This window comes from Lepus europaeus, chromosome 7 (genome assembly GCF_033115175.1).
Source record: "Lepus europaeus isolate LE1 chromosome 7, mLepTim1.pri, whole genome shotgun sequence".
Taxonomy (NCBI): domain Eukaryota; kingdom Metazoa; phylum Chordata; class Mammalia; order Lagomorpha; family Leporidae; genus Lepus; species Lepus europaeus.
Window position 1 is genome coordinate 55,940,774 of NC_084833.1, and position 13,574 is coordinate 55,954,347.

General features: G+C 43.2%; 1 protein-coding gene across 1 annotated transcript in view; it reads left to right on the top strand.

Moving 5' to 3' along the window:
• Window positions 1-13,574, top strand: part of DENND5A (DENN domain containing 5A) — a 126,795-nt gene that overhangs the window by 90,748 nt on the left and 22,473 nt on the right. Inside the window, exons 9-12 of the mRNA XM_062196530.1 lie at window positions 2,427-2,577; window positions 4,572-4,665; window positions 7,708-7,839; window positions 13,134-13,286. Coding sequence (XP_062052514.1) covers window positions 2,427-2,577; window positions 4,572-4,665; window positions 7,708-7,839; window positions 13,134-13,286 — 530 coding nt within the window. The remainder of the gene's footprint in view (window positions 1-2,426; window positions 2,578-4,571; window positions 4,666-7,707; window positions 7,840-13,133; window positions 13,287-13,574) is intronic.

The following is a 13,574-nucleotide window of genomic DNA, read 5'->3' on the forward strand; positions in this document are numbered from 1 at the left end:
TTAAGCAGTGTTGAACTATTTTTCAGACAGTTTATGAAAAAATATTTGTTAAACAAACCCACATAGTTTTTCTATAAAATATAACATGCTGAGAGTACCAAAGCTTACATTTAGAGGCATTTTTCTCATTTGCTTTTACTCAATTTAAATTAGCAGTTACACCAAAATGATTTAAGATGCTGATATTATACCTATATCTGAATTCAATTAAAATTGCATTCATCTAAAACAAGTACTGATTACCCATTGCTGTTTCATTGAATACTGATTACCTGGAAACCTGTTAAAAATAAACTGAAAAATAAGTTCATCGAGTAACAAAGCAATATTTCTAAAGGTAGTAATCTTCCTAGATTCAAAGAGAGAAACTTCTTCAAATTCAATGTCTAGTTAAAGTTGCTTGTGGGCCAGAGGACCAAAGACAAGAAGTCCATTGGGGTGGAGGTCAAAAGACCTACTTTTCCTGTCTGGCTTGCTCATGAGAAAAACAAAAGAGCCATTGGAAGGATGGGATATCTAATTTGTTTCTCTGTTAGCAGGGAGCTCAGGATAGGATTACCACTCTTTTGCTATTCTTATGGTAAAACTGGAACAGGAGAGGGAGGGGCAAAGACCAGTTGGAGGACCAGGGCTGGAAAGTGAAAGCATGGAGATGGCCATTCCCAAACTTGCAGGAGGATCATTTGCTAAGACTTTGGACCAGGCCTGGTTCTAAGATAAAGTTTGAATTCTTGGGTGGGAGGGAGATAGATGTACAGTGAAACAGTGAAGAGTTGGAGTCGGGGACATAGAAGGCAGAGGTTTTGGCTCAGGCCCTTGACCTCTAGTAGAAACTTTGGAGGCCAATAGGACCTGGGTGAGAGAGCAGGAAGTACACATAGAAGGTTTAGATAGAAGATAGAAAAGGCTTGAATATATGGGATCTCCTTCCATTTTCCTGCTCGCTCACAGAAGTGATAGAGCTATCAGGGTTGGCATTTCAGGTCTGGAGTCAATTTGGGAGGGACCATATTACTTAATTGGAATGCAGGAAGAAAGAAGCTCCCATGGTGACCTGTAGAGTTAGATGGGCAGATATTGGGTGTCCCGAGATCCCAGCTATCTGACGAGAGGATATGGGAACAGAGGATGGGGTCATCACCCATGCACCCACTGGAGCCCAGGGCTTAGCCTGTAGAAGGGAAACAGGAGGTTGAGTCATCACTCACATCCACTGTTGCTCGTACACAGAGTCTGTAGAGACCAGAGTTGTGGTTGGTGCCCACTACCAGGACTTTTAGACAAGAGAAGAACCACAACCTCTAGAAGTTGCTGTGGGAATTCCGCGTCTTACCTCAGAATTTGGAAGGCCGATGTGTGGATGGAGATCATGGAGTATTTGGTGGCGTAAAAGGAGTTCCGGGGTGTGTTTTGTGACTGGCAGAAATCCAGGACCCCAGAGCAGCTCAGAGATCCCCGAAGGGAGAGGAGAGTCACTGGGGGAGACTGGATCCAAGTCACCAAGCACCAATGTAAGGCTGCTACTAAGCACACCAAACACTGGAGTAAGGGAAAAGGTTTATTGGGGGAAACCAGACAGACCAGAGGGAAGGGGCAAAGAAGGAAAAAAAGAGAGGAGGAGAATGTGAGAGAGAAAGTGAGAGAAAGATCAAGAGACAGAGACGGTGAGAAAGAGAGCTATTGAGCTATTTATCTTTTAAAGAGGTTTGCATAATAAGAGCAAAATCTAATGTGGGTTACCATTTCTGGTCCTCTTAATTCAGCCACCTTGTTCTTAACTGAGTGCCTCTGCCTAGGTTCCCTTCTCTGTGCCATAGTCTGAAAACTACCACAAAGCAGTTAGTTTGGGCAGTTGTAGGGATAACCTTATTTGTTTTCTGCTTCTTTCATTGCATGATGTTCAGTGTTTTCTTTTTCTTTTTTTTTTTTTCTTCAAGATTATTTATTTGAGAGGCAGAGTTAGAGAGAAGGAGAGACAGAGAAAGAGGTCTTCCACCTGCTGGTTCACTCCCCAAAAGGCCACAATGGCCAGAGCTGGGCTGGTCGGAAGCCAGGAGCCAGGAACTTATTCTGGGTCTCCCACATGGTTGCAGGGATCCCAGTACTTTGGCCATTTTCCACTGCTTTCCCAGGCCATTAGCAGGTAGCTGGATTGGAAGAGGAACAGTGGGACTAGAACTGGTGCCCATATGGGATGCCTTCACTGCAGGCAGAGGCTTAACCTACTATACTACATTGCAGCACCATTGTCCAGTGTTTTGAAATTCATTGATTTGTGCATGTTACCTGTGTTTTCTCCCTGTTATTTCAGGCAGAAGGGTAAAAATCAGTCTTTTTCAGTTTTTCTTGGAAAGTGGAAGGGTAGGTAGCTTTTCAAAAACAATGTTTGAAAAAAGTTTTGACTTTCATTTTATTTTCTCATCCAGAAAAAGCAATTGAGCTGCGTCTGGCAAAAATAGACCACACTGCAGTTCACCCACATTTACTTGACATGAAGATTGGACAAGGGAAATATGAGCCAGGCTTTTTCCCTAAACTGCAGTCTGATGTGCTTTCCACGGGGCCAGCCAGCAACAAGTAAGTCAGTCCCAAAGATTCCCTGATCCAGCTCCCAAGCCATAGTACTGAGGAGCATCCAGTATCTGGGCTGGAGCTGGTATCCCCAGATGACCCCCGAATTTTATAAAACAAGGATGGAGAAGACCAAGATGACCCTGTTTAGACAAGAAATAGGTGACAGAATACCTGTCAGCTCCTGTTTCCAATGTCCCACATACCCAGGACCTGCAAAAAGCCAGGCTGCAAGTCAGTTAAAATTTTTTATGCCTGGCTCCTGTACAACAGCTAAGCTAGCTTTGTGTCATCAATAAAGTGGTGATTGAAATCATTGGAGCTTAAATAGAAACTAGATATCTTAGATTACTTTTAAAGGTGAATGTATCAAAGCCCAGACAGGATGGAGTGACTATAGTTTTGGATCTGCATGTGAAGTTTTTTTGTTTGTTTTTGCTTTTGACAGGCAGAGTGGATAGTGAGAGAGAGAGACAGAAGAAAGGTCTTCCTTTTTGCCGTTGGTTCACCCTCCAATGGCCGCTGCGGCCGGCGCATCGTGCTGATCCGAAGCCAGGAGCCAGGTGCTTCTCCTGGTCTCCCATGCGGGTGCAGGGCCCAAGGACTTGGGCCATCCTCCACTGTACTCCCGGACCATAGCAGAGAGCTGGCCTGGAAGAGGGGCAACCGGGATAGAATCTGGCACCCTAACCGGGACTAGAACCCGGTGTGCCGGCGCCGCAAGGCAGAGGATTAGTCTGTTAAGCCACGGCGCCGGCCGCATGTGAAGTTTTTATAGATGTCTCAAGACATCTCTCTTGTTCAGTTACAGTTCTTTAAGCTGCTCTTCCTGAAGGTCTTTGAGCTCTTTCCGGTGACATTGGTGATTACCTGTGCCAAGGTTGGCTTCAGGACATTCAAGTTTTCTTCTGTTAGTTAACCTTTTTTTTTTTTTTTTTAATAAATATATATTTTTTAAGACTTATTTATTTATTTGAGTTACTAACAGAGAGAGGGAGAGACAAAGTTTTTTCATCTGCTAGTTCACTCCCCAAATGGCTGCAATAGCTGGAGCTGGGCTGATCTGAAGGTAGGAGCCAGGAGGTTCTTCTGGTCTCCCACGAGGGTACAGGAGCCCAAGCACTTGGGCTATTTTCCACTGCTTTCCCAGGCCATTAGCAGAGAGCTGGATTGGAAGAGGAGGAGCCAGGACACAAACCGGCACCCAAATGAAGTGCCTGCACCACAGGCAGAGGCTTAGCCTACTATACCATGGTGTTGGCTCTGATATATTTTATTTTCTTGAAAGGCAGTTACAGGCCGGCGTTGCAGCTCAATAGGCTAATCCTCCGCCTTGCAGCGTCAGCACCCCGGGTTCTAGTCCCGGTCGGGGCGCCGGATTCTGTCCCGGTTGCCCCTCTTCCAGGCCAGCTCTCTGCTGTGGCCCAGGAGTGCAGAGGAGGATGGCCCAAGTGCATGGGCCCTGCACCCCATGGGGGACCAGGAGAAGCACCTGGCTCCTGCCTTCAGATCAGCGTGGTGCGCCGGTCACAGCATGCCAGCCGCAGCGGCCATTGGAGGATGAACCAACAGCACAAGGAAGACCTTTCTCTGTCTCTCCCTCTCACTGTCCACTCTGCCTGTTAAAAAAAAAAAAAAAAAAAAAAAAAAACAGTTAGAGAGAGAGGGAGAGACAGAGAGATCTTCCATTTGCTGGTTCACTCCATAAATGGCTGCAACGGCCAGTACTGGGCCAGGCCAAAACCAGGAGCTGGAGTTTCTTGCAGGTCTCCCATGTGGGTGCAGGGGTGCAAGCACCTCGGCCATCCTCTGCTGCTTTATCAAGTGCATTAGCAGGGAGCTGGATTGGAAGTGGAGCAGCCAAGACTTGAACCGGCACCCATATGGGACGCTGGTGTTAGAAGTGGTGGCATAACCTGCTGTGCCACAATGCCAGCCCCCTGTCAGTTGACCTTCCTTTTCTAGTGGGTGCTTTTAATTGCCTGCTTTGAATCTGTCAGGTGGACAAAAAGAAATGCCCCTGCTCAGTGGAGACGGAAAGATCGGCAGAAGCAACACACAGAACACCTGCGTTTAGATAATGACCAGAGAGAGGTAAGATACCTTAAGAATGATTCTGTTATGCTTTGCACTCCTCCTTTTTATTTCCTTGGTCTCTGGTCTGATTCAAGTGCCCCAGCAATGATCTCTTTCCATTAAGAAGAGTTAGTAATGATCTAGTTCTTGATGCTAGGCCTTGCTTATGACAAATCAGAATGTGGGTGATTTTCCAAGTGGCAGCTAGTCGCTGACCCTGTAGGTGCTCCCCATACTTACTCATACATAATATTCACTCCCTGGGTGGGTGCCAGAAAAACCTTAAAAGGTGAGAGTCTTAAATGTGGGTGAAATTATTTTTAAATTGGTGAAGCTATTTTGTTTGTGTGTTATGATGGGAAAAAAGTTAGCTAAGAGGAAAAAGCAGAAAAACTGAACTTGGATTAGTGCTGTGAATCTCTGAATCTAAGGAAGGGATAATTTATCTTCTTTTTGTGAAAATTATTAATTTTTTTTATTTGAAAGGCAGAGTGACAGGCTGAGAGGGAGAGATTTTTCATCTGCTGATTCACTCACCAGATGCCAAAAAACTGGGCTAGGTTGGGCCAAAACCAGGAGCCGGGAACTCCATCTGGTCTCCCATGTGTTGGTAGGGACCCAAGTACTTGCGCCTTTGCTTCTTCTTAGGTGTATTATCAGGAAGCTGGATTAGAATTATAGTAGCTGGGACCTGAACTAGCACTTTGATGTGGGATGGGGTCCCAAGGGACAGCTTAACTTGCTGCCCCACAATGCCCACCCCATGAAAGGGATACCCTTTTCCTACTTTTTCTGTATCTTTACACAGGCAATCTTGATTTTTTTTTAAAGAGGACTAAAGGAGAGGAACGTTATTTTAGATTCTAGTTATTTTTTTTAAGATTTATTTATTTATTTATTTGAAAGGCAGAGTTTCACTCACCAAATGGCTGCAACAGTCAGGGCTGGGCCAGGCTGAAGCGAGGAGCCTGGAACTCTATTTGGGTCTCCCACATGGGTGGCAGGGGCCCAAGCGCTTCAGCCATCTTCTGCTGCTTTCCCAGGCTCATTAGCAGGGAGCTGGGTTGGATGTGGAACAGCCAGGACTTCAACCAGCATTCATGTGGGGTGTTGGCATTGCAGACAGAGGCTTAACCCACTGCACTACAATGCCAGCCTCTATTTAGTTAGATTTTAGGTTCATTTATGTACTTGAAAGGTAGTTACAGAGAGGAGGAGAGAGAGAGACATAGATAGATAAGTAGGTAGGTAGATACCCTAAATGGCCACAATGACTGGTACTGGGCCAGGCTGAAGGCAGGAGCCTGGAATTCTATCTGGTCTCCCACGTGAGTAGCAGGGGCCTAAGTACTTGGACATCCTCCACTGCTTTCCCAGGCACATTAGCATGGAGTTGGATCAGAAGTGCAGCAGCCAGGACTCAACCCTGCACTCACATGGGATACAGGTGTCACATGTGGCAGCTTAACCCACAGTGCCGTGATGTTGGCCCCAAGGATTTATTGAATAGAATTACCAAGTCCTCATTATAAGTTGAATATCTCAGCTCTACTGCCACTTGCTTCTAGTACAGTTTCTCGTTATAAATCTCAGGTTAGATACCCCACCTTTTATAGTTGCAGAGAAGTTGTAAAAATGGGGCTTCACATTCAGAAACCTGTTCAGAAATTTCTCTTTGAGAAAAGGCCCTTTACTTTTCATCTTACAGACATAGAACCCAATAAAGCATACTGTTTTTCATATGTGTCTGACACTTCAGTGAATAGGGAAAGAAATAGCCTATTATACTATCGCTGTTTCTTTAAAGGAATAAATTAAAGTTGCAAGATATGATTATGAATTTTTAACTACTGATTTTCAGGATACAGATGTGCTTGGTTTTATTGTGAAGGTAACATCAGGGATATTGGTATTTGATATTGTTTTAAAGTCTCCCTTGGATCTTTTATCTCACCTGTGTATTACTATTTTAGCAGTGTTTATTGAGCACATTTTCTTGGTCAAAGTTATTGAGGTAAGCACTTTGAAATATGAAAATGACAAGGAGGCAGCCTTGCCCTCAGGAAATACCAGTTTTTTAAGGGAGCATAGTCTGGTACTCAAATAACTTCAGTTCAACACTATTTTGAAATGGCCATTTGAGGGCCAAAACAAGATTTTGTCACTGATTAGAGAAAGCAGAGATCAGTTATACTTGAACTAATCATCAAACAAAGCCATTTGGAGGAGGAGCCAACATTTGTTTAAGCCCTGGAGGATGATAGGATTGTTAAAGAAAAAGAAGAACATTTCAAGGAGAGGAAATGGTAATCTAAAGCTTGGTGTGTGTTGTGTAACAGGCTATGGACAGAATAATTTGGAAGAGGGAGTTATGGAAATAGCTAACAAGTTAGGAGGCAGGTAAGCCATAACCCCAGTAATGGTAATTGAGCCCTAACTTTGTGATTGGAAGCAAGGGAAGATTAAGGGACCAAGGGAGAGAGTGGACATAGTATTGCTGGAATAACATATGGGGGAGTTTGAGAACTCTGGGATAAAAATGTTGGTCTTGAACCTGAGATATGGAGGATGTCAGCGTGCAGTTTGCTGCAGTGGGTGGGTTCTTTGTTAAAACAATGTGTAGAGAATCGCCAGCACATGGTAGAAAAGCAAGACATGGTGTTGTTTTGAATTTGCAGTCTTATTTTCCAAGTTCTAATTTAGAAAGGTTAGAAAGATGTCTTTGGACAGAAGAGTTGAATTCCTCCCGTCTTGGTTGGGATTTGATTGAGTTTGCGTGGTGAGCTACACATCCTTTAGCTATGTGTAACGATCTTTGCCTCATATCATTAAATAAGTTCATAGAAGACTTTACATTAGCAGAAGCAAATCATTATTTCAGTTTTTCTTTGGGTAGAAAAATTTTATTTTAAACTTTCTGCTCCAAACTTTATCTGATCCTAGAAAAAGTTAAGTCAGAAAGGGTGGGTGATAGTGCCCTCTTCAGGCACCCATCAGTAATGGTCACCTGTGGTTTGGTTTGCATGGACAAAGGGCTTTTGCATTTTTTGTTTGATGTAGAAGTACATCCAGGAAGCCAGAAATATGGGCAGCACCATCCGCCAGCCCAAACTGTCCAACCTCTCGCCATCAGTGATTGCACAAACAAATTGGAAATTTGTAGAGGGCCTGCTGAAGGAATGCCGCAACAAGGTGAGTCATGGACACCTCTCCTCTGTGTGTTGTTTTACTTGGCAGAAAAGGTGAGACCAAAGCTTGGCTCTGACGACTTTTTTTTTTTAAAGATTCATTTCTTTCTTTTTTTTTTTTAATTTTTATTTTTGACAGGCAGAGTGGACAGTGAGAGAGAGAGAGAGACAGAGAGAAAGGTCTTCCTTTGCCATTGGTTCACCCTCCAATGGCCGCCGCGGCCGGTGCGCTGTAGCTGGCGCACCGTGCTGATCCGAAGGCAGGAGCCAGGTGCTTCTCCTGGTCTCCCATGGGGTGCAGGGCCCATGCACTTGGGCCATCCTCCACTGCACTCCCGGGCCATAGCAGAGAGCTGGCCTGGAAGAGGGGCAACCGGGACAGAATCCGGCGCCCTGACTGGGACTAGAACCCGGTGTGCTGGCGCCGCAAGGTGGAGGATTAGCCTGTTGAGCCATGGTGCTGGCCCAGATTCATTTATTTCTTTGAAAGGCAGAGTTGGGGGGGCGGTGGGGAGAGATGGAGAGAGAGATCTCTCCACTGCTTTAATCCCCCAATGGCCACAACAGGCCGGGCTGAGCCAGGCCAAAGCCAAGAGCCTGGAGCTTCATCCAGGTCTACCACATGGATGCAGGGGCCCAAGCACTTGGGCCATCCTACACTGCTTTTCTAAGCACATTAGCAGGGAGCTGAATTGGAAGTAGAGCAGCATGGACTCAAACAAGCATCCACATGGAATGCCAGCATCACAAATGGTGCCTTAACCCATCATACCACAATGCCAACCCTGGAAACCCCTTTTTGATTTTAAAAATACTGTTAATAAAAAGTGAGCTAATACTAATTTTAAGATTCTGTTAACTTGGAATTGGATATATTTGTTTGAAATAAAAGTCCACTCTGCCTGTCAAAAAATAAATAAATAAATAAAACCTTAAAAAATAAAATATACCATTTATTGAGAGAAGTATGTTTTGCTTGATACAAACAATATACATCTTTAAAACTGAGAGAGACAGTTTTTGGATGTTTTACGTTACTTGAAATCAGATTAGTCTTCATTCTCACATATTACAGCAGATTAGTTTTCACTGACTTTAGCAGATTCATCTTACATATGTGAAAATGTTTTACTTCTCTGTTTTAATCTGATGGCAGTAATCTCTGAGGTTCAGAAACAGGAACTTACTGAGTACCTCATATGTGCCAGGCCAAAGTGTATTACTCGGGTTGTTTAGATATTTTTCTTTATAAAGACAATCATTCTTAATTTTTAACATCTTATTTATGAATTTAAATTTGTCTTCTAGCAAAAAAAAGGTCTTTCAATCAAGTCAGCTTACTGTGATTTTTATGGCAATTCAACTAATTTGGAATATTATGTTTATTTATTAGTGGAATAAATACTTTCTTGCATTTTTGGTTTCTAATTGACACTCATTTATAGGTTGAAGTAGTAGTCATTTATAGGAGGAAATAAATTTTTTTAAAGATTTTATTTATTTATCTATCTGAGAGGCAGAGTTACAGAGAGGGAGAGACAGAGAGACAGGTCTTCCATCTGCTAGTTCACTCCCCAAATGGCTGCAACAGCCAGAGCTGAGCCTATCTGAAGTCTGGAGCCAGTCTTCCATGTGAGTATAGAGGCCAAAGGACCTGGGCCATCTTCTGCTGCTTTCTCAGGCTGTAGCAGAGAGCTGGATTGGAAGTGGAGCAGCCGGAACTCTAACCGGTTCCTATATGGGATGCTGGCACTGCAGGCGACAGCTTTACTCACTGCACCACAGCGCTGGCCCCCAGTGATTTTTCTTGCAGAAGAAATTATTAATGTTAAAAATTAGAATAGTATATTAGTACTGATTTTTAAGTGTTTTTTAAAAAAACTAAAGTTGGTTACTCTGAGTCATTGACATCCTTGTTTTCCTATATAATGTTGTCTTTTCTGCTATCAAGAAAATTGTTGATGCTGCATGTCCTACAAGAGTGCTCCTTTGTTGTCTTCATTCTCAAGTTTTGAGATGCATGCCCAGCCAGTAACAACTTGCCGTGACCATTGCCTGGCCATTGATGACTGAGGAATACTTACGCATACCATTTAAAAACTGTACTTACTTAGTTGATACACACACACATAACTCCTATCTGCTGGTTCATTCCCCATGATACATACAATTTTCAGCTGTTACTATGTGGAAAAATGTGCATTTTAGAATTGAAGAAATATGGTAATCAGTCTAACACCACAAAGTATTGACTAACAAGTAGAGAAATAGAAACTCTTGTATTGTTAGAAGTATTAATTTGTATGATTACTTTGGAAAACAAAATTATACCTAGTAATTCTTCTCCTTGATATGTTCCCTAGAGAAACTTTGAGAGCATGTCCCAGGGTGTATGTTCAAGAAATCTTTAGCAGCACTCTTTGTAATAATCCTGAATTAGAAATAACCCAAAGACCAATCAGTAAGAGAATACATAAATACAGTATGTTTATTCATATAGTGGAACACTATTCAGTGGTGGAAATGGAGAATAGTTAAACCCATCAACATGGATGAATTTCACAAGCATAAAGTTGAGTGAAAAAGCCTATCACAAAAGAAAACAGGCCCCTGCACTTACATGGGAAACCAGGAGGAAGCACCTGGCTCCTGGCTTCGATCGGCGCAGTGCGCCGGCCGTAGCAGCCATTTGGGGAGTGAACCAACAGAGGGAAGACCTTTCTCTCTGTCTCTCTCTCTCACTGTCTATAACTCTACTCAAATAAATTTAAAAAAAATTTTTTTTCAGGCAAACCCAAGTTGTATTGTTTAGGGAAACAGGTATAGGTGATAGTAATTTCCTTGCTTTTCTGTAGTTTCATTGTGTAAGTGATCACTCCAAGAGTAGAAAGGTGATTGGAAGAGATCATATGGTGTACTTCAAAGGTATAGATGACTAGTGTTTTATTTATTGACCTGGGTTCTGGTTATAATAATATTTGTATATATGATATATTTTATAATAGACCATTAATGCTAGAATCAAGTAGAGCCAAAATACTAAGAATTATTGCTTTTGAAAAGTAGGATTAGAAGTGATTATTTTACCCTGCATTTTAGTATTTTTTTTTTTAAGATTCATTTATTTATTTGAAAGGCAGAGTTACAGAGAAAGGGAGAGACAGAGGGAAAGAAAGATCTTCCATCCACTAGTTCACTCCCCAAACAGCTGCAATGGCCAGGGCTGGGCTAGGTGGAAGTCAGGAGTCAGGAGCTTCTTCTGGGTCTTCAACATGGGTGGCAGGGACCCAGGCCATCCTTTGCTGCCTTCCCAGGTGCATTAACAGGGAGTTAGATTGGAAAGTGGAGCAGCCGGAACTCGAACTGGCACCCACATGGGATGCTGGTGCTACAGGCTTAACCCACTATGCCACAAAACCAGCCCCTTAGGTTTTTATATGTCACAAATTTATAGGCACACTTAAATCTTTTTTTTTTTTTTTGTTAAGAAACAGAGCCCCCATATACTGGTTTATTCCTTTTTTAAAAAATTTATTCATTTATTTGAAAGGGGTGTGTGTGTGTGTGTGTGTGTGTATGTATGTATGTGTGTATATATATATAAATATAAATAAATATATATAAATAAAGAGAGAGAGAGAGATCTTCAGTCTGTTGGTTCACTCTCCAGATGGCTGCAATAGCCAGGGCTGAGCCAAGTCAAAACCAGGAACCAGGAGCTTCTTCTAGGTCTCCCACATAGGTAGCAGGGGTCCAAGCTCTTGGGCCGTCTCCCACTGCATTTCCCAGGCCATTAACAGGGAACTGGATTGGAAGGGGAACAGCTGGGACTTAAACTGGTGCCCATATGGGATGCTTGCCTTGCAGGCAGCAGCTTTACCTACTGTACCACAATCTTGGCCCTGGCATACTTAAATCTTACTTAGGAACTTGAATTCAAAATTCAGGGATTTGAGTTCAAAAGACAGATTGCTAACTTTGCTTGTGTGATTTTTCTTTTTTCTTTCTTTTTTTTTTTAAGATTTATTTTATTTATTTGACAGAGTTATAGAGGCAGGTAGATACAGAGAGAGAGAGAAAGAGAGGGCTTCCATTTGCTGTTCACTCCCCAAATGGCCACATCGGCCGGAGCTAAGCCAACCTGAAGCCAGGAGCCAAGAGCTTCATCCGAGTCTCCCACGTGGGTACAGGGGCCCACTTGTACCATCCTCTGCTGCTTTCCCAGGCACATTAACAGGGAGCTGGATTGGAAGTGGAGCAGCTGGGACTCAAACTGGTGCCCATATGGGGATGCTGGCACTGCAGGCTGGGCTTTAACCCACTGCACCACAGTGTCAGCCTCGCTTGTGTGATTTTATACAAATTACTTGAGTTTTCTGACTTCATTTTCCTCACTGATACACTGGAAATGATAGTAGTATTTATCCCATAAAATTGTTAAAACTACCAAATGAATAATGCAATGCTTCATATAGTGCCTGGCACATAGTATTTAATTAAAACTGATTATCCTTATACAGGGTGTGTTTTTGATAATGGTTTTAAAATAAGCAATTGAAATTTTTGTGCCTAAAAGTAAATGATCTGGCTGGAGCCGCGGCTCACTAGGCTAATCCTCTGCCTTGCGGCGCCGGCACACCGGGTTCTAGTCCCGGTCGGGGCACCGGATTCTGTCCTGGTTGCTCCTCTTCCAGGCCAGCTCTCTGCTGTGGCCAGGGAGTGCAGTGGAGGATGGCCCAAGTGCTTGGGCCCTACACCTGCATGGGAGACCAGGAGAAGCACCTGGCTCCTGGCTTCAGATCAGTGCAGTGCGCCGGCTGCAGTGGCCATTGGAGGGTGAACCAACGGCAAAGGAAGACCTTTCTCTCTGTCTCTCTCTCTCACTGTCCACGCTGCCTGTCCAAAAAAAAAGTATATGATCTTCCTCAAATTTTTATCCCTTTGACAGCTTAAATACTAACATGTATGCTTAAAGATTTGTTTAGTAAAGTTATTTAAGCAGTAAGAACCAGAGAGTGTCAGAGATGAGCATGACCAAAAGGTTTTATTTCATCACTTTGAATCCAGTGATGACGTCACTTGCCAAGAGTCATACAGTGATTGCTGCATTCTTGTCTCCTTCTTAACTAAACTTCTGAAATATGTATTCCTTACAACCTGACCTACGTGCTTATATACTTTGTTCTGGTTTACTCATCTTGTCCCTCTCAGCCCAGCAGATGTGCTGTGAGGCTGCCGTACTCCTCTTTGATTGCATGTGATCCTCCTTACTGTGTTTATCTATCTACTGATTCCTAGACTAAGAGGATGCTGGTGGAGAAGATGGGCCGTGAGGCTGTGGAGTTAGGGCATGGGGAGGTGAACATCACAGGAGTGGAGGAGAATACCTTGATTGCCAGCCTTTGTGACCTCCTGGAGAGAATCTGGAGTCATGGGCTACAAGTGAAACAGGTAATTGATGCATGACTTCTCCCTGCTAAGCACGTTGTTTTCCTTCCTATTTTCACTGGCTCTTTCCCACATTCTTTTTTTTTTTCAGCTGATTGGCTTTGAGGGAATGACAGTGCTCATTGAGTGAGACTAAAAATAGTTAAACAAGTTAGTAAATAAATAAATGTGATCCAAGCAATTTTACTTAAAAATAAACTTTGTAAATCTCTGTTAGTCAGACTTTTTCAAAGTTGCTTTTTCCTTCCCAGGAGTAGAGCTGGAGGCCAACCTGAGAGATCTTGTTTATCG